This window comes from Orycteropus afer, unplaced genomic scaffold (assembly GCF_000298275.1).
Source record: "Orycteropus afer afer isolate SDZICR_OR568_19922 unplaced genomic scaffold, OryAfe1.0 scaffold00009, whole genome shotgun sequence".
Taxonomy (NCBI): Eukaryota; Metazoa; Chordata; class Mammalia; order Tubulidentata; family Orycteropodidae; genus Orycteropus; species Orycteropus afer.
This window is the reverse complement of record NW_006921596.1, coordinates 18,514,996-18,542,332: the sequence shown is the minus strand read 5'-3', so window position 1 is coordinate 18,542,332 and position 27,337 is coordinate 18,514,996. Positions and strand designations below refer to the sequence as shown.

Genomic DNA, 27,337 nt, shown 5'->3' with positions numbered 1-27,337 from the left:
TGCTACCAGAGAATGAGAAAAATACAATTGTGGACTTTTGTTTAGTGCTGCCCCTTGGTGGCTTCTTAGAAAACACAGCGTTTGTTCTGGAAGGCATGGATGTAAGTGCTTTACAACTATAAACTCATTCAATGCTCATTACAACCCTATGACTAGGTGCTATTATTACCTGAAAGTCACATGACTAGTAAGTAGCCAGCAGGGATTCTAACCGGGGCAGTTAGCTGCCCAGTTCTTGCTCTTAAGGGAGAAGTTTGCAGGGAGAGAGGGAGGAAGCCACAGGGCACTGCCCCTGGACCTGGATTCAGCGTGGAGGGCAAACGAAGATCAGGAAAGCACAAAACCTGTGTGCAGTTGGGAAGACTGAGGCCCAGGCTGGGCCCTGGCTCCACGCTAGTGGATAGGGCCTAAGAGCTGGGCCTAGAGGGAGCCCTGTCTCCCCACCCCTGCTCCTGGGCATCCACACCCCTCCACACCCTACTCACCATCACCCCCTTGACCCAGCCAAAGCGCACGGGTTCCCCGGCATCCTTCTTGCCATCGGCGCCTGCTTCGTCCTCCACCAGCCCATCAGTCATCTCATGGCTGGGCCGGCTGTCGAAGGCCAGGGCGTGCAGATGGCTGCCCTCCTGCTGGGAGCCCAGAAGCCAGTGGTCAGGCAAACAGGGGTGCATGGATAGGGGCTGGGCCTCTGCTGCCAGCCCCTAGGCTGAGCAATGGCGTGCCATGCAGGCAGCGGGCATCGAGCAGCCCAGTTCCACAACTGCCATGGGGACAGATGCCACGGGAGGCTGAGAGCTTAGGGTGCCTGTGCTCATAATCTCCCTTCCCTCCACGACAGCAATGGGCCTCAGAGCTGACCAGGCACTTGCACGCCTGAGAAGGGACAGGGGAGGGCTGTTACCATGTCTCCCCTCCCCTCGAAAGGCAACACAGCTCTTCCAAGACCACACAGCAGGTCCCTGGCAGAGCTGGGTCTTGAATTCAGGCCTCCACCGGGGTCTATGGGTCTTCTGGTCTGTGCCTGAGGAGACCAAAGCCTCCCTTTGGGGCTTTCTTGCAAACAACTCATCACAACAGCCCTGCGTGGAGCAAAGGGCCGTGTCTGGTCATGGGAGCCAGGATGCAGGTTTGTTCAGGTACAGGGAGGTATCCTGTGACTGTTGAGAGTCGCGGGCCCAGAATTAAGAAGGGTTGTGCCCAACTGTCTGAAGGGAAAAAGTGAGGCCCAGAGAGAGGTGGTGAGGACCCAGCCGCAGCTCTTCCTCCACCAGAGTTGGGCCTGCCAGGCAGCATGCCCAGTGAGCCCCCTCCCTAAGGAAGCCTTTCCCTGCCCCTCTCCTCCTCATCCCCTTCAGGTGTGTGCAAGTTCTGTTTGCATTCCTCCACTGACTGGGAGCTCATTACTTCTTTATCCAGCCATTTCTACCTTTGGGTTGCCAATGACTAGACAATGAATATCACAAGGGTTATGGGTGTGCCCAGGGCTTTTACTTCCACTGTTTCACTTGGGGTTCTCCACCCATGAGGCAGACACATGATCTGTGGGACAGATTACAAGCTGAGGCTCACAGAGGTTAGGTAACTGAGCTCAGACCACACAGCAGGCAGTGGCTTGTCTTCTGAGATGGTGCTTACCTTGAGGAAGGAGTGCAGGTCAGCCAGCGTGGGCCGGACCTTGCGGGGCTCCCCGGGCAGTGCACTGTTGGCATAGTGCTCATAGGTGGGCACCACATCGATGGTGTTGTAACCAAAGGTGCGCATGTACAAGGTGCTGCCATGGGTCAGGTGGCTGGGCTGGCTGCTGTCATAGGCAGTGGGTGCTGGGGGCTCGTCACCCCCCAGCAGCGTGCTGATGGTGAAGCGCCCGCTGCACAGGGCTGGGTCCCCTGGCGTCTCTGAGGCTGGTAGCTCTGCCATCTGAGTGCCAGGGGAGGTGGCCAGGGTCAGTGGGGACACTGAGGGTGGCTTTATAGGCTGGGCTTGCAGCAGGGAGGAGGCAGGGAGCTCGGTCCAAACCGCCTACGGCTGGTGAACAGGGTCCCCAGATGGGGTGGGAGGTGGGAGCACGTGCCCACCGCTGGCCTGTGCCATTTGATCGATGAGATAGCAACCCTCCTCGGACCAGGAGGGTAGGCTGGCCCTGAGCCAGACACAGAGCTGGAGCCAAGAATGGGAGCCAGATCAGCCCCTGGATCCTGGAAGGGCAGTGAAGATCCCCAGCCAGGATGCAGGAAGGAGCAACTCCCCAGAGAGGACCCGTAGGATCCCTGCAAGAGGTCCTAGAAATGGCTTGAGGGTCTGAGGAGCCACTACAGACCCCACCCTATCAAGTTCAAAAGCCTGTCATTTTAGTGTGTGATTTGGAATACTTAAATAAATAAATGGCATGACATTTTCAAGGGGACACTTTCCATACCTTTGTATGAAAAAGGTTAGGCTCTCTCACTCCAACCTGTCCCCCAATGTCTTGTGTGTCCTTCCAGAGGCGCCCTTAGTATATATGTCATTATGCATGTGAAGGCATCTGGTGGCGCAAAGGGTAACCATTCAGCTGCTCACCAAAAGACTGGCAGTTAAACCCACCCAGTGACTCCAAGGGAGAGAGACCTGGCAATCTACCTCCATAAAGATCACAGCCTAGGAAACCCTACGGGGCGGTTCTCCTCTGCAGGGTCCTTATGAGGCAGAATCGTCCGGAAGGCACCCAACAACAATAGCACGTATGTGTGCCCTAGAGGACCTAGGACCTGGGCACCAGAGCTCAGCGAGTCCGAGGTGTGATCCTGCAGCCCCTGGATGGCTTGAGAAGCTCCTGGGCTGGTGGCTGGCTGGTGGTCTTCCAGGCAGCTGGGCACTGGGCCCTTCATGGGCATGCCTCCCTGGGCTCTGCCTGCGGGGTTGCTGGGTCACAGGTCTGCAAGGAGCAGGCGACTGCTCCCAGCCATCCCACAGCGACCCTCCAGCTCCCACGGTGGCAGAGGTGCCATCTTCAGGCTGGGCCAGGTCAAGTCCCTGTTTTGCCAGCAGTCCCAAGGCCATTCCTCTAGTGCCCAGTGGTGGCAGGACAGCACATCGGCAGGGGAGGATTACCCAGTAAGCAAGGTAAGCACGGGCTTATGTGTGCTTACTGACTAATCTGTACGGAACAATTTCACATGGTATCACCACACCTTTGATGTGAAAAACGTGTGAAACTGTTCCCTACAGATCAGTCAGTAAGCACACGTAAGCCTGTGCTTACTTTGCTTACTGGGGACTCCATCCCCGTCCAGAACTGTAAATTTGAAAAAAGGCTTGGATTTTATAGGAAGGTGCTGTGGAGTTGGGAACGAGATGCCTGGAAGTACAATGTGGTGAACAAATGGGACATTGTTAACTACGGATGAGTGAGTAAGCACAAGTAAGCTCGTGCTTACCTTGCTTACTGGGTAATCACACACTGGTCACTATGCACACACTGCTGTCAAGTCGGGTCTGACTCATAGCGACCCCTCCTTGGGTTTCCGAGGCAGTATCACTATGGAAGTAGATGCCCAACCTTCCTTCCGAGAAGTGGGCCTTCTAGTTAGCAGTCAGCCATGAACACCATGAATCCATGGACATGGTTTCACGACTAAGTATATTTTTCTGGGGAGGAGGCCATAAACTTCATCCAGCTTGCTAGAATGTAAGCCCATGAGGGCAGGCATGGGGCCTGTTTTGTCCACTGATGTTATTAAACCACTAGAACAACACAGAGTAGGAACTCGGAAAATATTAGTTGAGTGGATAACGAAGGGGACCCAAAAGCAAAGAAGGCAAAGAGCTGCAGCCATCAAAGCCTCAGGGACAGAATTACCCTACAGGAGAGGGGGTGCCCGGGCCACTGCTCGGAGTTGTCCCAGTCTAGGACCTGCACCCGGCAGGGCGCACAGGTGAGCCGAGATGACCAACCCTAATGGTTATCATCACTGCACTTCCTGCCCACTCACTACATTTACCGGACGTTAACTTTTAAAAAAGACTCTTCCTGGGGTTCCTCGCGATGACCCCAAGCTCACCCACCCTTCCTGGGTTTCCAGCCCCTCCCCAAAGAGGCCTCTGCAGTCATGGGCCGCCAGCCGCCAGTGGGGTGAAGGCCCCGAGGCCGGGACTCCAGGCCAAGGTCCCTGGTCATGGTCACCTCTCCCGCTTCCGTGCAGCCCCCCCCCGGGTTTGTGCTGAGTTACTCATTACCTTCCCTGGGGCCCATGGGCCAGATCTTATCACCTCCTCGCTCTTAAACTGCCACTTCACCGGTGAGAAAGGTGGCTGCAGGGTGTCCCCTTATGCCATTCTGCCATGTTGTGTCCCTGGGGCAGCTCTGGAAAACTCTCGATTAAGATCTCAGGAGGGAAGGGGCCAGGAAATGGTCAGTCACCTGGGGCTGGTTTCCAGCAGAACTGGGCCCTGGGAAGTCAGGGGCTGCGGCTTTGCTGGGTGACCTTGGACAAGTCACCTTTCAACCTCCCTCAGCCAAATCCCGTCCTGGTCCTGCTCTGTGTCCCTTCCAGCCCTGGAGGGGACATTGGCTTCTTCAGGAAGCCTTTCTGGCCCCTCAGCATGTCTCTGGGTGGGATGGAGCTGAAGCAGGAGCCCTTAAAGGGGGTAACCAGGAATGGACTGAAGGGATTGTCAGATAGCGTGTTCTAACGCACACCTGCACGCACACACACACGACAAGGATTCTTGCATTTGGATCGATTGTCCTCCAAGTTACAAGTTCTCACAGAGGCACTCTTAACAAGGGGACACAGCCATGGGTCACACACAGTCCCTGCTCCTAGGACTTCAGCTTCCAGAAGAACTCATGGGCCAGGCAGCCTCCAAGCTCTTTGGAGCTGACAGCTGGGGCTTAGAATCACGCATGCCCTGAACACAGCAGCTCAGTGCTGGCAGCTTCTGTGTGACTTTGAGGACAGTGCCTGACCTCACAGGCCTGTCTCCTCATCAGCAAAATGGAAACAATACCTATACCAGTGTCACTTCCTTCTCCCCACCCAGCATCCATCCCCAGCTCTAGGCAAATGTAGACTGAGTGGCCAAGGGCCCTTGTATCTGCTGATTCTCAAGGGGGTGAGCAGGGGCAAAGGAACCCCAGAACAGCAGCCTGAACACTCCTCAAAAGCACAAGGGTGGCCCCGACAGGACGGATGGCAAGGGCAGGAGGGCCTGCTGCAGGCCCTGAATCGGCCCCCCATCTTCATGGCCACAGAGCACCTCAGTGCTTCCCGTGCCCCATCTGTGTGCCAGGCACTGGAATCACAGCCCCGCCTGGCAGACCGACCAGTGAAGAGATTGTGGCGACCGGCAGCTGTAGTAGAGCAGGGATGCTGCCCAGGAAGGGAGAGGAGCCGAATGGTGACAGGGGAAGACGGGCAGGCAGGAAAGGATGGGGACCTCTGGTGGAAGGAAGAGCAGGTGGTGACGGGAAGCAGGAGTTGGGGGCTAAGCATGGGAGGACGAGGGGCAGGGGCGGAGAGAAGAAATGGGAGATGAGGCTGAAAGGGGTCACATTGTTTCTTCCTTCCACACGTTTATTGAGTGAAGGTTGGACAATCTACTTCTGTAGTGATACTGCCTCGGAAACCCAAGGAAGGGTCGTTATGAGTCAGGTCCGACTCGACGGCACATAACAACAACAACTGCATACCAGGCCTTGTGCTAGGCAATGGAGGCAGAGTGGAACAAAACCAAGGCCCTGCCCTCTTGGAGCGCACAGTCTAATGGGGGAGACAGACAACATACAAACCAGCGATTGTTATCACACTTTCGGTGACAAGTGCTTTTAGGAAAACAAAGCAGTGTGCACAGGGTACACAGGGAGGATTGTTAGGCTGAACTCCAGCAATGAGAAGAAGCACCCGTATGGCAACAGATGTGAGCATGGGCTCCCAGAGAGAGGGAACAGCACATGCAAAGGCCCTGAGGCAGGACTGTGCTTGGGGCTTCAGCAGCAGCAAGGAGGGCAATGTGGGTGGGGCAGAGGGACTGAGGACATGGGGTTCAAGTCATGACAGTGGCCACATGTATAATACTTTATGATGGTCAGCTTTGTATTTTTCAAACATTACTTGGCCGTTGCATGAAGAATGGACTGAGGGAAATCGGGGCCAGGCAAGGAGACTATCAGGGGTCACCACAGCTGTGTGATGGCGGCAACCAGGCCAGGGGTGGCAGGTGGTGGGTTGGGTTGGGATTTGAGCGCATTCTGAAGACTGAGTCGATGGAACCAGGACATGTATGCAGGGGGGGCAGAAGTGAGAAGGAAGGAGGGGACAGGGAAGATGCCTTGGGGAAACAGTGGTGCCATTTCTGAGCTGGCAGGAACGGACCTGGCCTTTGTTGTGGGATATCAAATCACATGTGGTTTGGGAAAGCTGCCGGGGGTGGGGATAGGGAGTTGGGAGAGCAGTGGTGTGGTAGACAGTCCAAGGCACAAAGCAACAGAGCCAGGGGAGGGGCAGAGGTCACTATGGCAACAGTCAGGCAGGAGCAGACAGCCCCAGCCACCACTCCATGGCACTGACTTGAGCATCACCTGAGAACCTCTAGCAAATGCTGATTCAGAGCCCCGCCCTAGTTAATGGGCTGCCTGGTGGGTGTGTAGTGGGGGAGGGAATCAGTATTTTAAAAATAAAGGTCCCCAGGAATTCTAAGTCAGGGTGAGACCCAGTGGTCTAGAGAGAGTACTCTTTCACACACAGACCCCCCCTCATCTTCATCTCTCACGGCACCCCCATGTGCTCGCATCCAGCCGGTCCGGTCCCTCGAGGCTCGCCTGGAGAGGATGGGTAGGATGCAACCCTGGTGTCGTGAAATAGCCGGGTAAGAGGATGCGCTGCGCGTCGGCCTGATTCACAACACCAGCTGCAGCAACCATACCAGAACTCGGTGCCGCCGCTGTCCTCTGGAGTGCGGCTCCGCGGCTGCAGACGGTGACGCCCAGTGAACACCCTCGTGCACCGATGGCTGCCCCGGGCTAGGGCTGCACCAGGGCCTATGAACACCGAGGCTGCGTCCCTGCCCCTGAGGGGCTCACAAACTTGCTGGTAGGTGGGGAAGGAGGAGCAGACACAGCCCCATCCAGCCAAGTGGGAGCTGAGAACAACAGAGGTCCCCTCCGTGAGGCCTGGGGAGCCAGGGCCTGGACGGGACCAGGAGCTGGGGTTTCCCTTGCACCTCACAGAGCATGTGGCTGTGCCTACTGTAATCCCGGTCTTTCTACCCAGACAGTGTTACAGCAGAGGAACACTGAAGTACATTGAAGCTTCTGAAGCTAAAGCCAAGAGGGAAACATGCATAACGAGTTCAGTAATTTCCATTGTTGAAGGAAGGACTCTTGGCTCCTTCCTCTTCACGGTCACACTTCGGTTTTGTTTTGTTTTGAAGTCGATTCAGCCAACATTCATTCCACACTTGTAGACATTAATAATGTACGGGATTAGATACAATCTGGGGGCTTTAGAGGATACGCAGAAGGACAAGGCATGATCACTGACCTCAAGGAGCACGCGCTCACTGGAGATAAGGCCAACAGTAACCACAACCCAAGGCTGAAGTGGTACCTCCCTGGATAAAATGCTGCCTGGGCTCAGAGAAGGGGTGGCGTCCTCTGACGCCGGACTGCATGGAATAGCACAGTCAGGAAAAAGGCAAAAGGGGTTACGCAATCACTGAAGGCGGAAGAGAGCCCACTGTTGGCTTGGGGCTTCCCGGAAGCCAAGGCAAAAACGGGAATCACAATCAGCAGTCTGATAGAAGAGTGATACTTACAATGAACACAGTTAACAACATGACGGGCATAGTTAATGTCACTGAACGCACCTGTGACGATTTTTGAAATGGCAAATGTTTCGTTACACACAGTTCCCACAATTTCAAAACGATATTCTGCTGCTATGTATATTCTCAACAGCAATAACTAAAATATTTTGAGAAAATGTTCTAGGGTAAAGAAACAGGGAGATTTAATTTTCTTTTCGCCTCCATTTCTCATAAAGAAAATAGATCTCCACCCACCCATGCTCCCTCCCTCTAGACTTGACTGAGACTTCAGTAGGGACGGGCCTGAGCGGGACATCCGCCCCATCAGTGCGGACGGACACAGCTATTCTAACAGGGCTGGAGTCCAGCACTAGCGGCTGTACCAGTTGCCTCCATCTGCTGGAGCGTGTGAAGCCATGTGTTCTTCCAAGCCACCAAGAGCCTCAAGCCCACGCCCTTCATCTCCCCACCCCCACCCATTCATTTTGAAACACACCTTAAACTATGCTAAATTTACTGCTACCTTCTCACTTTCTTCCTGGGAGCGATAGGGGAAACGCGTCACTCTGCTCGGTTTTGAGTCCACGGGTATATCTTTCATCATAATCTCTTTAACGGGCTCTCAGGGAGGCCAGGAGCCTCTGAGCTGCTCCTGCAGGGAGTACCAGGGGCCTGGAGTCACAGGGCTGCTTGTAAAGGCGCAGCTCCTTGAACTTCACACCCCACCGCACCCAGCCAGGCTCGGCCCTGGACACACGGAGGGAGCGGGAAGATGTGAGTCCAGGGAGGCCTGAGCAGGTCCTGGCTCTGCCACACCTACCTCCACCTATGGCTCAGGCCAGGGCCTGTGCGCATGAGCTTCACCACAGAGTCTGGGGTCTGGCAGTCAGGAGAGGGAATTTGTGAAGGAGGCGTTTGGAGGGTTAATAGTGCTGCGCAAGCATGAACGAGGGTCCCGGCCCCTTAGCTACCAGAGAAGAAAGGCAGGGGTGGGAACCGACTGAGCCCTGACTGGTTAAGGCAGAGATTCTGGTTAGGCCGGCTACTAAGATCCATTTAAAAACAAAAAAAAAGGCCAAGCCTGGGGAGGAGAAGCCCAGGATCAGAAAGCAGAGACCCAAAGAGTTGGCTTTGGCTGTTTGCAGTCATCAGACCTCAAACTTTTCACAGAAGCAGGAAAGCTCAGAAAATGCTAGAAGCTCAGGGTGTACTCAAACACATCATCCTGTGGTCCCTTTACAGACACATGAAACTAGCTACTGACCTCCCTACTAGTCCAAAGCAGAGTTCCAAAGGGTCTTCTGCCAGTGGTCAACCAACACCCTCAAGGTTCAGTGCAAGACAGCACTCACCCCTCAAGGCTGCGTTTGTGCTAAAGCCGAGAGGGGGCACCAGGTGCCCGAGGAGCCTCCGCTCCAGGCTGCAGCCCCTAGCACGCTGGGTAGCTGCAGCCTGGCAGGGCTTGCAGCAAGCTCGAGGACTGCACGTGTAGCAGAAGCTAGTCCGTATCCTCAGGGACCTTGAAGTCGGCAGTAGCACCTTGCACTGAACTGGCCTGGGACACGTTTCCAACAAGGCACGTGCCTGCCAGCAGTGGACACCGGAAGGTGGGGGCATCTTTGATGAGGGGCCAGGGATTCAAGCAGGGGCTGGGTGGGCTCAGAGTTGCAGATGGAAAATGTGCCCCCTGCACACACACAATAACACTCTCCAACAGATGCCATTTTGACAGGCTGACCCTCAACATCAAAGACTCTGCTGATGGTTGGCTTTGGTCTTGGTGAGTACACAACAGGCAAACTGACCCTGACAGCCTTAGGCACAGTGTGGTTTTTCCTGACAAGGTGAAACTTGTCCTCTTCTTGTTGGGTGCATCTCAGATAGTCTATTATTTATGGAAAACTTGTGCTGGGACTGGTGTATTTAGAGGCCCAGAGGTATACTTCTTCATTTCCTGCTTTCGGTCAGAACAAGCGTCCTTGACCTGGCAGGCCATGAAAATTGCCTGGAGGAGCTATTAAAAAAAAAGAAAAAACCCACTGAGCAGATAAACAGACCGTGGTCCACACATACAATGGCATATTACTCAGCCATGAAGAAGAATGCAGCCCTGATTATGGCACAGCGTGGACGAACCGGGAAAACGTGCTGAGTGAAACACATCGATACGATCTCCATGAAGTAAGTATACAGAAACCAAAGACTATGATAAGTGGTCACTAGGGGTGAGTAGGAGGGGAAAGGGGAGTTTGTTGCGGGATACTGAGAAATCGGGAAGGACAGCAATACAGGTTACACGACATGAAGAAAATAATATCACTGAATGGTACACATGGTAATTGGTGAACTGGTGAAGGTTTTGTTGTGTATACATTTTTGTTTTTAGAGAAAAACATTAAAAAAAAACTACACAAAACACCAATTAGTGCTTAGGCCCCTCCCTAGGCCAATTAAATCAGTGCTGTCACGCAGTCCCCCGGTGATTTTAGTATGTAGCAGGGCCTGAGAACTGCAGAGCCGGAGCCATACAGGCAATTATAGAGGGCGGAGGGCTGTTGGCTAAGGCTGGGCGCAGCACAGAGCCGGCTTGAATCAATAAAGGTAACGGTGATCTAGAGTTTCCGAAAGACTATCTTTCATGTTGTTTTTACAGCAATGTTTTTCTCCTGGGTGGACTGACCATCAGGTCTTTGCTGGAATCATTGGCTTCTGTCCAAAGGCAAAAGGCAGCCTTGTCATCTTTAGTTTGTACAGACAACTGGGAGCCCCCAAATCATACCACCCCGACCCATCTCTCTGCTGCAAGGGCCACGCCTGCCTCTCCCAGAAGCCCCACATACTCACCTCTTGAACAAAGTGGGTGGCTCACAGTCTGGCTTCTGTTTGGCTGGGGAAAGCCTGGCCAGGAGGAAAGGCTGGCCTGTGATCACCTTCAGGTCTCCATCTGGCTCCGGGGTCCCTCAACTCACCTGAGTATTGCTGCCTTCTCCTGCTTTGAGGTTGTAGGAAAGATGGACAGCTGCAAACACTGTAGCCAGGAAGGGCCTGGGACTTGTTGCAGGCTGGGGAGCGGCAGTCTCCAGGCACCTCGGCCATATCACATGATGTCCCCTCTCCCCCAGCAGGCCGGCCACTGCAGATGGTTCCCATGTCCCCACCACCAGCAATTCCCACCTCTGGCATCTCATATCATCTACCCTTTCGCACAGTGTTCCTCAGCACTTCCAGTTCTGTTACAGTGTGTCCACACTCGCACACACCTGCTCGTCTCTTCACCCTGACCACTCTGTGGGCCTAAGCAAGCAGGGACTGTACCTCAGTCTCAGAAATCTCCCCATCTTTCTTAGCCCTGAGGGCCACGGGGGGTGCTGAATGGGTGCGGGAGCAGTTTTCCAGTCAGCTGGGAGAGAGAGCCACTTTTATGGCAAGAGGCCCCAGGGAAACATAAGCTCCTTGAGGGCAGGCTCCTTGAGTTCACTGCTGTGTCCACAGGCCTAGAGCAAAACCTGGCACAGGGTAGGTGCTCAAATATTTGCCTGTTACTGTGTCGGGCAATCAGTAGGCAATTCATATAAAGGAGCTTAATCCTCCCAGTAGCCTGATGGAATAGGATGCCGGCTTCACACAAGAGCAAACTGGTTCAGAGAAGTAAACAGCTTGCCCTCAGTCACAGGCTTACCAAGTGGTGAAAAAGGGGATTCAATCCAACTACCCTGTAACTAAGGCGCTCTGGTGGCACAATGCTGCATCTGACTGCTAACCAGAAGGCTGTCGTTGAAACCCACCAGCTGCTCTGCAGAAGGAAGATGGGGCAATCTACTTCTGTAAAGATCTACCCCCTTGGAAACCCAGTGGGGGTCGCTTTGAGTTGGAATTGAGTCAATGGCAGTGGGTCTAGCTTTTTTGTTTAGTCTGTAACTATGACTAGGAACCAACCCGATGACAACGGGCTTGGTATGGGTTTCCTTCTGTAACACGAGGTCACCGTAGTCAGAAGTGACTCGAGGACAGAGGGTTGGGTTTCTGTTCTTTGTTGCTTAGCTTTCACCTTGTAGCGGCCACCCTGAGGCTTGTGGGGCCCAGCCCAGCCCTGTGCGTTCTGCTCCTGATGCCAAGATCTGAGCTCTTCCGGCCCTTCCCGAGTATTCACCACCCCTTCCCGCTCCCCAGCCTTCACAGCTATTGAGCGCTTTACCTCCAGCAATCAGTTTTCAACAAGTCCCTGAAAACCCTCCTAGGCAGTTTGTGCTTTCTAAAGCCACCAGAGGGCCACATCCCAAACATCTGAGGAAATACAGTACCCTTTTGGTTCGATTTAAATTTTCCTAAATATACAAGCCAGCTGATCAGCAAGAAACAACAGGCCGACCAGCAAGAAAGCTCACCCCCAAGACCCCTACCAGGTATGGGAGGCTCAGTGGGGTGATGAGGGTGGTGGTCATGTTTGGGAGGGAGGCATTGCAGTAACAGAAAAAAAGAGTTTCCAGCTGACGTCCTCAAAGATAGAGTCTTTTCCCCATAAGGGGGCTTTCCCAGGCTCAGGGACCACCCCCCTCCCATCACTTTCACACTTCTCTGGGGCAGTTTGCATCCTGGGGCTTCTATGGAAACCCAGCAACTGCCAGGGAAAAGCTAAGGTGCCCCTCATGTTGGGGTGACCAAGGGTCTTAACTTTGTCATCTTTCTTTGCCACCTGGTGGTTTTTTAAACGGTTTTAACTGAGAATTCAGAAAGTATCCCCACCATACTGAATAGCCTCCAAGTCTGAGACCTGGATAACAGGCCACCCTTTACCCCAGTGCCCTCTCTCCACCTGCCCCCCCCCATCAACGGTCTCCTCCACCATCCACAGGCTCACAGCTGCAGGAGGTGCTCAAAGGAGACCGTGAGCGCAATGACGGGGGCTGGGAGCACTCTTACGAGGCCCAGAGGCCTACATGCCAGGACCCCCATGCAAAGGATTGAGCTGAAACTCTTCCATGTAGCCCCTTCCAGGAAAACACACCAAGGCCACTGGGGCGGCTGGAGCCACATCAGTTCCAGGACTTCCCAACAGAGTACAGTCCCTCAGGTGGAGATATGATCACCACCCCCACCCCCACACACATCTCCAAACTGTCTGGCCATTAGCTCCTTCTCAACAAAATTCTATGACCCAGATCCTGAAAATGCCACTTGGTCAGATCACAGGCAGAGACTGTCCGAGAGAGCAAAGAGATCCTGTGGTTAGGCCCGAGTCTCTCCCACTATCTGCCCAAACCTCAGCCCCCAGTCCTGCCTCCCATTCCCCAAGGCCAATAACCAGTTCTCAGCCCCCATTTAAAATGATTCCTTTGAGTTTCACAGAATGTGACAGGCCCCAGCCCCAGAATGCATGCCACATGGGGGGGTACCACCAAAATGCTCTCAAGTCTTCACCCCGCCACACCTCCAGATTCTGACCTCCCTCAGACCCTCCAGAAAACACCCGCTCCTGGCCAGTGACTAAATCCTGAGGCCAGAGTGGGGAAAGCAAGGTTTGGAGGTGGGATGGGAGTCCTGTACTTACAGAGACCTCTGGGGACTTCGCAGACCCAGGGACCAGGCAGGCTTTCTGAGCCCTCCTTGCGGGGAATGGAGAAGGGGCCTGGCTCCTTCACCCTCAGGGCTGGGGAGAGGCACGTCTGCCGCCTTCTGTGGAGCCCCCAGGCTGGGCTGCAGGGGTGTCCCCGGCTGGGCCTCAGCTAAGGACATTCTGAGGAAAGGAGGTCCCAAAGGTTTCCGCTCCATTGAAGGACTGAACAAAGGGGGCACGTAGCACAATGGGAGAACATTCCAGAAATTTACTGGCTACGGATAGGGATGGTGATGAAGAACATCCTAAACAGAGTAAACGCAGAAGTTACTGTACAGAAAGGAGCGAGCAGAACCCAACACCGGCCCCCCCCCGCCCCCAACACCACACCGAGGAGCAAGGGCAGAAAACACAAGACGAAAGAAAGGAAAATCACCGCTCGCACTGCATGAAGCACATTTTGGATGAAAGGGAGCGATCACATGAGAGGCTGCACCTTGCCTCCTCCCTCTAAAAACCCATCAAGTTGATGACAGGGGGCCCACGATAACCCACTCGCTCTGCCTGCCTGGGTCTTCGAGGCTGAACTGCAGTTACTGCGCTCTCTCAAGTGCCTTCAGAGCTCCTGTTCTCTCAGCTGCCCACAGAACCGCAAAGACTGCAACAGATCAGGATGATCCAATTTAGCTGGAGAGTTCCAGCAGCCCACACCAGGCCCGAAGGCCACTGGGCAGCCGGTGCCAGAAGAGGCCAGCCCGGCTAGGGTACACCAAACCCAACCTGACCTATTGCTGCCAAGTGATTCCGGCTCCTAACTGCCCCATAGGCTTTCCAAGGCTCCACTCTACAGAAACAGATGGCAACGTCTTCTCCGGCAGAGCGGCTGGTGGGCTCAAACCGCTCACCTTTCTGTTAGCAGCCAAGGGCTTTAACCATTATACCACCAGGGGCCCTTCTAGCTAGGGCAGGCAGGGAAAATTAGGACATACTTTATACTGAAAATATATATTTTTTTCAGTATAAATATCCTGTATATGTACAGTATAAATATAAATATACATACTTTAGGCTGAAAAGATGTATTTTTTGAAAATATATTTTCAATTAAAATTGAACCAGGCAGCCTGCATTTTATTTGGTAACTCTGGCCTAGGTGAAAGGGCCTTACCTGGAGGCCACACGGCCCTGGATGCCACTTGAGAGCCCAGCCAGGGCAGCTCTACTGTCACCCAAGGGGCTTCAGGCTTGTTTCCGCTGATGGCAGCCCCCTCTGGAGATCACCGCGTCCCCACTTCCTGCTCAAAGAACAGGAGCCACTGCTTGAGGCAGAGGTTTTCACCTTCCCCATTCCTAACAGACGGGCCAGGACCCCGAGGGCAAAGACAGCAATGACGGAACATGCCAATGCAACGCGGGGTTTCTGCCAGCCGCCCCCACTTTTATATTCTTTTAAGATCTGCCCTTTATTGTTAACAGTGAATCAAACTCCCACCCGCTTCCTCTCACTGTTCCCTGCTGACTGTGCAGCTCGGCAAGGTCCCTTCTGGGAGGGATCACCCCGCTCCACACAAGCCTACAAGACACTCCTCTCCTCCACCTGGCTCAGACTGAAAGCCTCTTAAGGGCCCCCAAGCTGGAACAGGGGTCTGAGTCCAGGCAGCGTAGAGATGGTAGAGAATGTGGGCAGGTGGGCAGGAATCGTTTATTCAAATGTTTGTCGAGCGACCCGCAGTAAACTAGACAGGCAGGCGAGGGCACACAAAAGCGTATTTTAAAAACCAAGGTTAGAACAGAAAATGTTCACCCCTCCTCAGGTTAGCAAAATAGAACCACAAGTATTTCCAATTAGGTGATTCTGGCAAAGAGGAATAGAAGAAAAACCTTATTTCCTTAGACTCATAAGCACCTCGGGGACAGGTGCTCCATAAATGTCTGCTGACTTGAACTCGGCTGACACATCCATGGAGCCTGTTTCACCAAGCCTTGGACTAGAGCCATCACAATAGTTAGATGGTGGCAACGTTTGGAGAGCACGGAGCATCTGAAATTCCTTTTAAAAACATGAGCTAGTGGTCTCTTAAGCATTTTTAAGTCTGAACAAGTGGCAGGAAGCCGGCTTTCTTTACCTCCTCCTGCACTGTGAGGGGGACTGAGACATGAAGAAATTGACCAAAGATGGGCTGGAGGGGCATGACTTCTGAATTCAGCCTCCGAAGAACAAGACGGGTGGAAATTTTTTGACCCAAAATAGCCTGCCCCCCTCCCTCCCGAGTTCTAGACACTTCCTGCTTCATAGGGGCTGACTTATTCCTGATAGCGACGTGCAGGAGCAAAAGCTCCCAACTGTTTACAGACATAAAAATGAACATCTTGAATGACACCATCAAGTCACATTCCCATCAGGAAGTTCACGGATAAACCACCCCAAGTGAGTGCCCATGGTCAGTGTGGGGCCTGCTGGTCAGGGTCAGCACTCTGGTAGGCCAGAGGCAACATGCCAGGTAGAATAGTCCTTTTTTTAAAAAAAAAAAAATCAGTAAAAAGCTGGACACTGTGGGAGGGGTCCTGTAGCTCTGTACTTAAACTGAAACTCTGGGATTTAAGTGATCAATTAGAAGACAGCCACAGCAGCTGCTGGACTGTCATTCAAAGTCTCTAACTAGACTGTAGGTTCTTAGAGGGCAGTGTGCGGTCCACTTTCTACCCCAGTGTGAATACACATTTCCTGCTCTTTGATGAGCCCATCTACTCAGGAGTGAGAAAACCAAAGGATTCACTCAGCTCACTAGTCCCATCTCGGTCTTCCCTTTGAAGGTGGGCAGTCAGAGTTGTTTTATTTTAAAAAAGTTAAAAAATCAAAAGAACAGAATCCTTGAACTCAAAGCTCGAGGCCCCTGAAATGGATGCAGATCAAGTCAGTCCTTCCCTGTGTCCGTGAGTTTATTACGAGCCACTCTGAGGCAGCCTCCAAGTGCCCCTGACTTCATCAGAAAGATTGGACTCTCATCCTTGGAAGACGAGAGGCTCTCAGGGCCACTTTCTATCAGTTTCCTTAAGTAAGTGGTAAAATCATGGACCAAGACCTAGCAAAAGGATTTAGTTCCCTGAATGGGCAAATCAAGGATGCATTTTTAAGTTAATAACCTGTCACATTATCCCGATTTCTGGACACTGCCTGTAACTATGGGCAATGGGAATGTGCTGATGTGGCCCTGGAAACAGGCCAGTGTCCCCTATACATCTGCACAGACCCAGGTCACATTTAGCAGTGACTCAGGCCAAGTACTGAGATCTGCTCCATGAGGCCTGGCTCTTCCAGGATAAGCTTAATTATCTTACTTTTCTCACAGATGTCTCATCCGGAGCAAGTCCTCAACTGCCAACCTGGGACTACAAGCCCCCCAGCCACGAGGGCAGCGTGTCTCCTGCTTTAAGTCCTAACTGTCGGTCAAGGGGGGACCCTCATCGCTAAGTAGGGCTCCTATGCACGTCTCCTCTGGAGCACGGGGAACCACAGGTTGCTGTACGAAAGCAAAGTCACAGCCACCGCTCAGAAAGGACGAAGCGGGTACTGCTGAAACCGCTCGGCCATCCTCACTCCGGGCAGCTGCGTTACTAAGTGCAAGGCAGGTCTTCTATTAGAAACACCACCAAGCCACACTTGACAAAAAGTCCAGAGGACTCTTTTTCAAAAGCACTGTTAAAACAAATCATTTGATTTGTTTAAAATACAAATCAGTATTTTACAGGCAGAGCACCTGTTACTCCATCAAGTCCCCTGCAGGCTTGTCTTCCCAGACTATCTAGTAAAGCTCAACTGACGGTGAGCACTCCGGGTGGAGAGATGGGCCAGGAGGCAGGCAGACAGCAGCCCCTGCTGACCCCAGGCTCCATCCTCGATGGACCATGGAACCCATCAACAGCAGACGTCCCATTAGCTCCTCCTCTTTAAAAGGCATCCTCAAAAGAAAGATAACAATGATTTTAACAATTCAAAGATGGTGAAGGTCACCATATCCCCTGGCAAGAGATGTCTTCCTAGAAGCACAAAGCATATTTAGAGACTCTCCAGGGATCCTCCTGGAAGAGTCCCGGCCTCGGGAGCGGTCCACAAAACCACAGCAGAGGGGACCACAGATGACTGGCCAGCTTCTTGTGGCCCCAGGGACCCCTTCAGGAACAAACACCTGTCCTCTTTCCTCTCTAGAACGTGGTCCCAGCTTTGAGACTGATGGTGGAAGAAAGAGTTGACAACAGGGACAACCACAGCTCAAGGTCCAAACACCAAACGCCCCATGGATCTGGTTTCGGCATGCCGGACCCCCGGAATGGAACCCATCAGCTTGCCAGTCGATCAGCTTCACAAGTGGAAAAGGGGGCTGCTCACCGGAGAAAGGAGACAAGCTTACAAGCCCTCTGTCAGAGGCCTGCATGAGCACAAGCAGCCAGCTCTCGGGGAGCAGCTGCCAAGAAAGGGAGGAGCAACCCTTAGCCCTCAAGCTCGAGCAAGGCACCCACGCATCAGTGGTTAAGGCTCCTTTCCTACGCCCACGTCTGTATCTGCGGTGAGATTTCAACAGAACAGCAACCTGGGTTACTCCTGGAGCTGGAGCAGGTGATTTGCAGATGGCCTTGGAGCACCTGAGCCCCAGGGTCCACCTGACAGAGGAGGGAGGACACTGAATGCTTGATGCTTCACATAGAAATCTTGGTTCACTGAATGATGACCTTGGCTTTCACATTCAAACAATGTGAAAACTGAACCATGACCCTGTTGTATGGAATATTTTATGTAAATAAAAGTAATCCCCAATGGCTTCATTTCCTTACTCATTTTGGGTGAATTTTTAATCATTTAAGGTAATTTTAACCTAATCATAGATGCCTATATAGCCTATCATTCTCTGGCCCAAGAGCAAGTAAAGGCATTTTCTTCCAATACACAAATAAAAATTTAAACAAAAATTTCAAAGGAAAAAAACAAAAAACAAAACAATGAAAATAAAAGGATGTTTAAAAGAAACATAAACCAAAAAAATTTATTGGTGTCGACAGAAATACGTAATACAAAAACAAAACACAACACAACAGAAATGAAACCAGACCCCCAGCTGAGCGGGCCCCGCGCCTGGTGTACTGACGGCGTGCCGTCCCAGGAGCCCCCCGGAGCCTCGCACTTAGTTCATGAGGACTTCCATCTGCACCAGCCTCGCATTGGTGTCCCCAGACGTCCTGTAGGGTATCATCCCAGCAAAGGTGATCAGGGCTCGGGCTTGACTTCGGAGTTGCTGAGAGAAAGGGGAGGAGGATAAGAACACAGGTTAACTTCCAAATCAGGGCAATGCATGAGGACGGCCACCAGGCTGATCCGTTCTCTACTCCTGGTGGGCGGGTGACGGTCTCACTCCTCACTGTTGTGTTTTGTCAGCATAGTGCAGACTGAGCAAAGTTCATCCACTGGGGCTCCAGTTCCAGCAGGTGTCAACGCCCTTCTACTGAGTGATAGGTGAGTGGGTCTGCCAAGCAAGCTGCCTTGGCTCGCCCCAGTAACGAGCTCTGACACAGCCCTGTGCTTCACAGCTCCCTGGTCCTCTCTCCCGAGCCCCTCTCCCTCCTCTTCTGTCTACCCGTGGGTGTGGGGAGCTGAGTTTCCAGGCCCCCAAGACCCTCCTGTGACACCAGGGGCAGTGGCTGTGACTGTGGGCAGTGCTGGTCGACTCCTTTCCTCCCCTGCTTCTTCCCTTTCCAGTCCTTCATTTCTTCTGTTTCTCCTTCCTGGCATAAATGTTTGGGCCTTTTTTCCCAAACACCGATATTTACGGAATTCCTCATGGTTCCAGGAGGGAAAAAGATAGCCCTAAGAATTGAAATCCAAGCATTTCCAATAAAGAACAAACAACAACCTTCACTCTGACTTTCAAGTGGTAAAATAATAAATAAGCAATAATAATAAAAAAAAAAATTAGGAGAACAGCATTCGACTGCTTCCAGAGGAAGGCTGAGTCATATTGGAGCTACAGGCTGTCACACTAGCAAGAAGCTGTATCTGGATCAGAGAGGCTACAAATGCCCTCTCTGGACCACAAACAGGACTTTCAAGGAAAATTCAGGGGTCATTTACTAGGGCTTCATAAAAGTGCTCACTGATGAGTTAAAGCTCACAAAATAACCTTAAATTTAAAAATGAGCAGGAAATTCTTATGCAATCAATGACAGATTAGTTTTCTGCTTGGCTTTTTAAAAAGCTGACAGCTACAGGCTGTCATACTTTTTCTTTTGCTCGAGAAGAGCAGCAATCCCATTCATGTTCGGTTATCTCTGTCTGATAAAGAATTACCCAGGTGCAGGCTGTCAGGGAAAAGAGCAGTTTCAGGTCATGTGGTCTCATGAGCATACAGTGGACAGCAGACCAGAAAGGGGGTTCTCAGCAACGGTTCTCAAAAACACTGGGATCTTACAGAGTCGCGGTCCTCGATGACTCGCTGGGGCCTGGATGCCGAGGATGGACTCGTCCCCTTGAGCCTCTTAAACTGTGTGAACAAGATGTTCATTGTGGCCAGAAGCACTTCTGAGAGGTTGTGCCTGATCTGCACAAAGCAAAACACACAGAGTAAGAAAAAAGCTTCCAGGTCAGCAATAGCTGGAGGGAGAGGGGCCACTCCTAGGTGGGCCTAGTCACAGCACATCCCCACTGCACAGGTGGAGAGCTACATAGTCACCAAAAAGGAGCTGGGGGCACTGAAGTGTCAAGAATGGGAGTAAGATCTGGGCAGTGCTGCTCAGAAGGGCACTAGGTCCTCCCAGGCAGGCCAGCACACAGGCAGGCCAGCACACAGGCTTACACTGGCCAGCAGACAAACAGAAACACCTGCATCTGAATGCCAGCAGGTGAGGACCATGTGCTAGTCGTCCTCAGTTCTACCACTCCCACTGCCTCAAACCCACTGGACTATCTCCCATGGACCTGCATGGCCTGAGTGTACCTCTGGCAGGGTCCCTGGAAGCATCCACTAGCGGCCTTGACACACTGCTTCAGCCCAAGATGCAATGAATGATGTATCCAGAGGAAGGTGAGGAGCAATAAAGGAACAAGTGGCTGAGGACAGAATGTAGGCATCGAGGGAAGGCCAGTGGGAGGCAAGACCTTTAGACCTGTATGTGCCACAGTAGGTACTTGCCCCAGCACATGTGCAGAAGCTGGCCTTACTTCTTCCTCTAAAATAAAAGGTATTTGTTTTATGAGGAACATTCCAGAACCAGGCAGCTGGCCCTGCGTCTTTGTGGCTCCAGAGCAAGAGTCTTACCGGGGCTGCTCCTGGGAATATCTGGGGGAAGCCTGGGCACAGCCCAGATCAGGGAAATGAGAATCCCCACGGGTGGGGCCTGGGCATGAGGATTTGCGGAAGCTCTCCTGGTGAGCCCAGCACGCAGCCCCGCTAAGCACCGGGCTAGGCGGCAGTGAGGTGCTCGTGATGGCACAGAGAGTGGTCCTGGGGCTCAGGGGCTGACCAGTGAGTCCATGGCCACTGCAATCGCTTCTTCAGACAAAACAGAGTAGGAAGGGGAGGGCTGGCAGTGAATCATAATGTGGGTTTCGTACACGCAAAGGAACTCCATAAAGAAGATCTGAGTTAAGCACTAAAATATCCTCAAGAACAAGTGGATGAGAAAAAGAATTAAACCAGATCTTATAGGGTCAACCAGAAAGCTGTTTCTCCCAAGAATATGTCTGATCACTCAAGTCTGTATTTTCTGGGTCAGGATTTAGGCCAATAAGCTGATGGGAGTGTGTGCACTCACAGAAAACCAGCCCAGGGTATTTGAAATTGGACCAATCTTGGAAAACCCAGTCTGCACAGCCATCATAACTAGAATTCTTAAAGTTACCAGCCACGTTAAAACACAAAAGCTCTTAACAGCAGTGGGGAAAGGACCCCTTGATGCAGGAAGAAGAGAACTCACTTCATCACTGAAGTTTCTGAAGGCAGCCACTCTCTCCTCTACACTCTCCTGACTCAGGGGCACCAGCTTCAAGCGTTCAATGATCTGTTTAAAACAAAAAACCACACAAAACCCTGCAACCCACACGACACAAGCTGCCCTGGCCGTCTCATAAACACGTGCCCATCATCCAGCATGTCTATGAAATGCTTCTTAGGGAAAACGCTATTCTCCCCCATACACAGGGGCTCCGATTCTAACTTGCTGACTAACTGCATTCTTATCATCATTTTCTGAAGCAATTTTAAAATTCAGAGATTTCAAATTACTTTGAGAAACTGCTCTATTTTTAGATTAAGGGGGAAAGAATAGAAAAAAGGAAAAGGAAAAACTTAGTACAGAAATCCCCTTTAAATTCCCAGGACTGTATCTGTCCTTCCTCATTTAACAGATATACTGGTGGCACATCCTTTGTTTTAAATGAACTCTGTGAAGCAGTTTGTATTTTCAAGGGAGTACATTAGCTTCTACTTCAAACACCCCTCCTGAAACTTACATCAAAGGCTCTGTCAATATGACCACCGTGATACTCGTCAAAAAAGGTGATCAAGTCCAACAGGAGATAGAATGTGGAGTCCACAAATTTATTTGCACTTATTCCTTGAGCTCTATACCTGAAAGACAAAAAATAGGAGGCTGAACATGTTAGGAATCTCCGCATACTCCTGAAAGTTGGGCAGAATTTGAAAAGCATCAAAACCTCTTAAGTCTCTGGGAGAGGGGAATTAAAGAGTGGAAAACAGTGCTTATTCTGAAATGGCCGAGTCTGAAGGTGGCCTGAGTGTGAATCCACTCACAGTTTGTGAGCTTCATTCTCTGGCCTTAGCCACCACCGCAGTCCCCACGTCTCCAGGAATGGGGGAAGTGCCGAGGCACAGAAAGCCCAGCAGCCCTTCCTGGGGATTATGAAGGGAGGTATCCCATCTGCCAAAGAATGTTCATCTGTCCCTGGGAAGGCGACTCAAGCCTAGTTCTCTCTGAGTCACTCTATTAGGAGTGTCTGTACAGGGCACAGAAAGTAACATCCTCTAACTCCCTCAGCCTCGGAGGTAAACTGGCCAGTCTGCCAGCACAGTTAACTCAGGGGGTGGAGGGTGCATCCGAAACACCAGCCACTCCGCCTCTGATTCTCCATCTATCCATCAACAGCTTTGTTCCAAACTGCCTTTCAGGTAGACAAAAGTGTATCATTACAGCAGTGTATCAACGAGCATAAAGTCTAGAATTGAACATAAAAGACACAATTAAGAGGGACTGAGATACCCTTTCACAACCAGCTCCTTGGCAAACATCTTAAGAGTCTGACAATCCCCAGTGTTGGCTGTGACGTGGGGAAACGGGAGCTCTCGTACACTGCCAGTAGGATGATGAATTAGTGGCACCTCTTTGAAAATTGTTTGTTGTTACCTAATAATCCTGAACCTGTGACTGCATGATGAGAGAAACTCGTGGACATGTGTACAAAGAAACACAGAGAGGAGGCTCACTGAAGCACTGCCACAACAACCCAAGTGTCCAGCAGCACGTAAGAGATGACATGATGGCATTTCCACACGATGGAATAATATCTAGCAGTTAAAATAAAAACACAGTGTCTATGTGTCAACACGGCCAGGCCTCAAAACTAGAACAGATGGTGCAATGTTATACTCAGAGACGACACCACTGATGGAAATTCAAAGCACACACCACAACCACTGCTGCACACTGACAATGGGTCAGAACCTGGGCTGGATACGCAAGTCATGCTTGTGGCTGCCAGGATTAGGGTGAGGGTGGGGTCTGGAGAGGAAAAAGAATGAGACTATGAGGAAGACGGTTCTTTATTAATATAGAAAGTCATTAGAAAGTCTATTACAAATACACTTCCTCTAGAATATTTCAGAGCCTAATTCATTGGAGCAATAATCAAGACAATACAATTGGAGTATCACTAAGTGGTACGAGCAGTCCAGGAAGCTTTGTGCAACAGGGTTTGTCTGTATTTACACCAAGAGTGCCCAGGTGCTGGGCAGGCCTGTATGAACCATGAGAGGATGACGGGATGCCTGGTGGAAGGAACAGGAAGCACGGAAGAGATAAAAGGGGAGTGAACATCCAGCCAACACCCTCCTTTTACAGACGAGGAAGGAGACCTAGAGGGTAAGGCCCATGCACACGGGGTCACAGCCAGGTCCCTTCTGAAAATCCAGCTACGTCTGTGCCACCAGGGATTAACGCGTCCAATGAGGATTAATGAGTTGCCATAAGCCCTATTTATGTTTGCTCTTATTAAGTTTATCATTCTGGGACGGTCCTAAAATCAAACCCTCATCCCGCAGTGTTTTTAGAGACACTCCTCACCCCAGCCGAACTCGGCTTCGTCAGAGTCAAACCAAGGAGACTCCCTCCACAGGCCCAGCGGGCACCTGCAGTGGTGCTGGGCCCTGGGTCCTGCAGAGCCGCCCCCAGACTCACCGTTCGGCGATGGAGAGCGCCATGTTCTTCAGCCTCTCTTTGTTGGACTGTGGTGCACTGATCTGGGGGACGACGGGGCTGAGCAGTTTGTTCATCAGCTCCAGAACCTTGTCAGCATTCTGGTTGATTTTTAAAAATTAGGGTAAAAATGAATAAAGAGAAAAATAAACTGAACAACCAAAACAAGAGGGAACTCTGTGGGGTGAAGGATGGAAACACTGCATATCCCGATCTACACGGCAGCACAGAGACCCACAGCTATGTGAAATTCACCCAGGTGTGCACTTCAAGATGTGTACGCTTTTTTTATATGTAAATTATAACTCAATTAAAATATTTTAAATTTTAACAAATAAACAAAAACCACCATGAATTATAACCCTCCTTTTGCCTGTTTCTACTTGGTATGGGAACGCACTTTCTGTAGTTCTCACAATCATCAGCAGCCACCATGTGTCTTATGTAGAAATATTTGCTCCCGTTCTCTCCACACGTCTCACTGCTGTGTTCTTTTCTAACACGCACTGATGAGCAGCGTGGCTGGGGCTGCCCAGAAGGTGAACACAACGGCATTTTCACCAGGAGCTTCGCTGGCTCAATGTGATGGACGCTTATCTGCTGCCAACTGAGACTACAGTTCAGCGCCTGCAGGATATCTTTGCAATATGTCACTCTCATTTGGCCAGAAATCTCTTATGGGCAGAAATAATTCTGTAAAATGGGAATTTCACCCTGACTGGACCATTAACTGCCTAAGCACTTGGAGAAAATGCCTCAGCTGGGAGAGTGGTAGGATAGCCTTGTCAAAATGTTTGTGCATTTAATGCCAAGAGGCCAGCAGTCTATTAAACACAGGAGGAAGAAAGGGGCATATTTTACCTTGGCAAGGTCATAAAGCTTTGCTGCTTCTTCAAACAGGCCTTTATTTTCTGCCACGGAAGCAACTTTGTTGATAATAGGCTTTGTGTCACTAGTAAACTTATCTATGACTCCAGGCTGACAAGACAAATTACGGAGGGGGAGGAAGAGAGAGAGGAGTGCACAGAGCTGTTAATTTAAACACAGAGAGGTAAGTGGGATCTGGAAAACACTTGAACTGAAAATGCATGCCCTGGGCAATGTAGGTATTTCCTAAGCTAGACTCTGGCCTTCTTGAAGATATTAGGTCTGACTAAAAACATGAAAGGGATCAAGTCAATTAGATCTGAAAGGGCAGACTCACTGGAAGTGCAAAGGACTCAGCAATAAGACAACTGTGTTTCTTTCTAATTTTCCACAATGACCCAAGGGTAGGTGAACCCACTGGTGGTTTTACATTTGCTGAGGAGTAAGGCACTAGGGGGCGAGAGAAAGGATCTGAAAGGTTTTGGACGTATTTTCTAAGACAGATGGCCAAAGAAACTCAGTGCTGAAAAATACACGGCAAGTGGTGTCAAGATACTTAAAAAAAAAATCATCATTACTGTTTAATAGCAACTAAATGGTCAGGAGAGTATGAGACAGGCCTTAGGACTACAGAAGAGCAAAGGCAAGTCGCATGACGTCTCTGGATGGCCATTCTGATTCTTGACCAGCTCTGGACTCTTAGGGCTGGACTAAGTGGAGATGATCCAGGAAGAGCAGGGACTCTGGGGTTAGAAGTTTGGGGTTCCAACCCCAGTTCCCCTCCGTACTAATGTGACCTTGGGGAAGGAGATGAATCTCTCTTATCTCCATTCCCTCAACTGGAAAACAGAAACAGTAAGAGATCCTACCATGCTGGGTTGTTGTGGTGATCAGATAAGAAAATGCAGTAAAGTGCCTGGCACGGTGCCAGCCAACCACCATCTCTCAGTAAGCACGAGTTGTCGTCATCAGCATTGTCACTGTCCTCGCTTCTGAGCTCATTCTGAGATCACAGAGGCCAAGCCACTCATTTTTATAAGTGAGGAACCTGAGTCCCTGACAAGAGCAAGTGACTTTCCCGAGGCCACAGGGAAGGTGCCTCTGTAGGGGTCGAGACCTTGGTCTCTGGCACCAGGGCCTCTGCTCCTCTGCCCACTGGGCACCACAGGTCTTAGGGGAATCACTGAGGCTTGTGCGAACGGCTGCATTTCCGGTGCTGCCGTAGAGTTCTGAGCCCTAAGAAACTACTTTGGGAAAAGGATCAAGTGCATGTCTCCCTTTTTCATCTGGGGGGATGGGGTACAGTAATCAATCCTTTTTCTTGCACATTTTCTGAGCTGAGAATGGTAGAAATGTAGCCTTCTCTGCTCAGAAAACGGTAGGCGTGAACAGATGAGTGTTCTGAACATAATTTTAGAAAAAAAGCTATCTAAACAGAGACTTATATATTTTAAGGAAGGATATAAATGTGTGTAAAATCAAGGTCATCATTTTGGGGCTGTAACTGTCATCCTTTGTTTGTGTAACTAGGCAGCTATGTTCAGATTTGCACCTTTAGTACCCTGAACCCTAAAACCCCACTGTCTCCTTTTCACAATTATAACTCCCTAACTGCAAACCAACGCTTCTCTAGGAACGCACGGAACCCACCTTTCTACTTCCATCACTCTCTAGTTTTCCAAGAATCATATCGAACTGCAGAGACAAAAAAAAGTACACTCAATTTACTGGACAAAGAAATACACACAATCCCTAGTTCCTCTGGGCCAAAACAGGGCAAGAAAATAGCAAAGGTGGGAGAAGTCTAACACATACTAGAAAATAAACTATAATAACTATTGTCATTGTTAGAAACCAAAGGAAGCTCTGGCAATCGCCTAGGCCAAACGCACTGTGACCAGACAGAGGTCAACATGCTCTGTCACCTCAGCGTAAGAACATGTGCACTGAAAACCACGGCAGGAGAGGAAAGGAACCCGACCCACCTCTCGGCTTTCTATCACAAGCTCGCTCACGCAGCGCAGAAACATGTTCTCTCCTTGACTGTCTTTCTCATCCCTGTAAGGAGACAGAAGCAACTGGGTTTCTGGTATGCAGGCGAGGTTTCCAATAGTCACCTGCCAAATGGCAGGAGTCAAAACTAGCTGGAGTGAATGATCACCAGCGGTTCTTACCTGAGAAAGTAAAAGTACTGGAGGGCTTCCCTCGGGTCCGTGGACTCGAACTTGCGTGTGTAGAGCATCAGCAGCCGCACAAAGTTGAGGCGCCGCATGCAGGGGGGGTCTCCAGGCTCATGGCTGACTGCATACGGGGACAGGACAAGTCACAACCACACTGTCCCCTGACCCTCACAACCCAGGAACCATGGAAGCTGAATCCAAAGACCCAACAGCTTATCTTACCAAGGGAAGCTCTGGCCAATCCCTCTGACCACCCTCTGACCTCCATTGCTTTCCACGCACAGAGTGGAGAAAGCATCTAGTAGGAAATGACTAGTAGGTGGTCTTTGCCTGAGAAGATGGTGACTATTGGCCATTACAGTGTGTGCTTTGGGGTGATCTGGCTGTACTAACAAGGAACCTGTACCATTCACACAGACCTTCTCTTCCTCCCCTGACACCCTCTCCGCCCCAAGCAGGGATGCACAAGAGA

At 51.2% G+C, this 27,337-nt stretch overlaps 2 protein-coding genes across 2 annotated transcripts in view; both read right to left on the bottom strand.

Annotated features, from left to right (window-relative positions):
- Nucleotides 1-1,920, bottom strand: part of SLC12A3 (solute carrier family 12 member 3) — a 42,428-nt gene extending 40,508 nt beyond the window's left edge. The window contains exons 1-2 of the mRNA XM_007947313.2: nt 1,639-1,920; nt 486-632 (exon numbers count right to left, since the gene is read on the bottom strand). Coding sequence (XP_007945504.1) covers nt 486-632; nt 1,639-1,920 — 429 coding nt within the window. The remainder of the gene's footprint in view (nt 1-485; nt 633-1,638) is intronic.
- Nucleotides 1,921-18,519: 16,599 nt separating this feature from the next.
- NUP93 (nucleoporin 93) overlaps nt 18,520-27,337 on the bottom strand; it is a 101,296-nt gene continuing 92,478 nt past the window's right edge. The window contains exons 13-21 of the mRNA XM_007947279.2: nt 26,860-26,986; nt 26,671-26,743; nt 26,336-26,380; nt 24,680-24,796; nt 23,801-23,919; nt 21,840-21,957; nt 21,305-21,388; nt 19,801-19,929; nt 18,520-18,630 (exon numbers count right to left, since the gene is read on the bottom strand). Coding sequence (XP_007945470.1) covers nt 18,520-18,630; nt 19,801-19,929; nt 21,305-21,388; nt 21,840-21,957; nt 23,801-23,919; nt 24,680-24,796; nt 26,336-26,380; nt 26,671-26,743; nt 26,860-26,986 — 923 coding nt within the window. The remainder of the gene's footprint in view (nt 18,631-19,800; nt 19,930-21,304; nt 21,389-21,839; nt 21,958-23,800; nt 23,920-24,679; nt 24,797-26,335; nt 26,381-26,670; nt 26,744-26,859; nt 26,987-27,337) is intronic.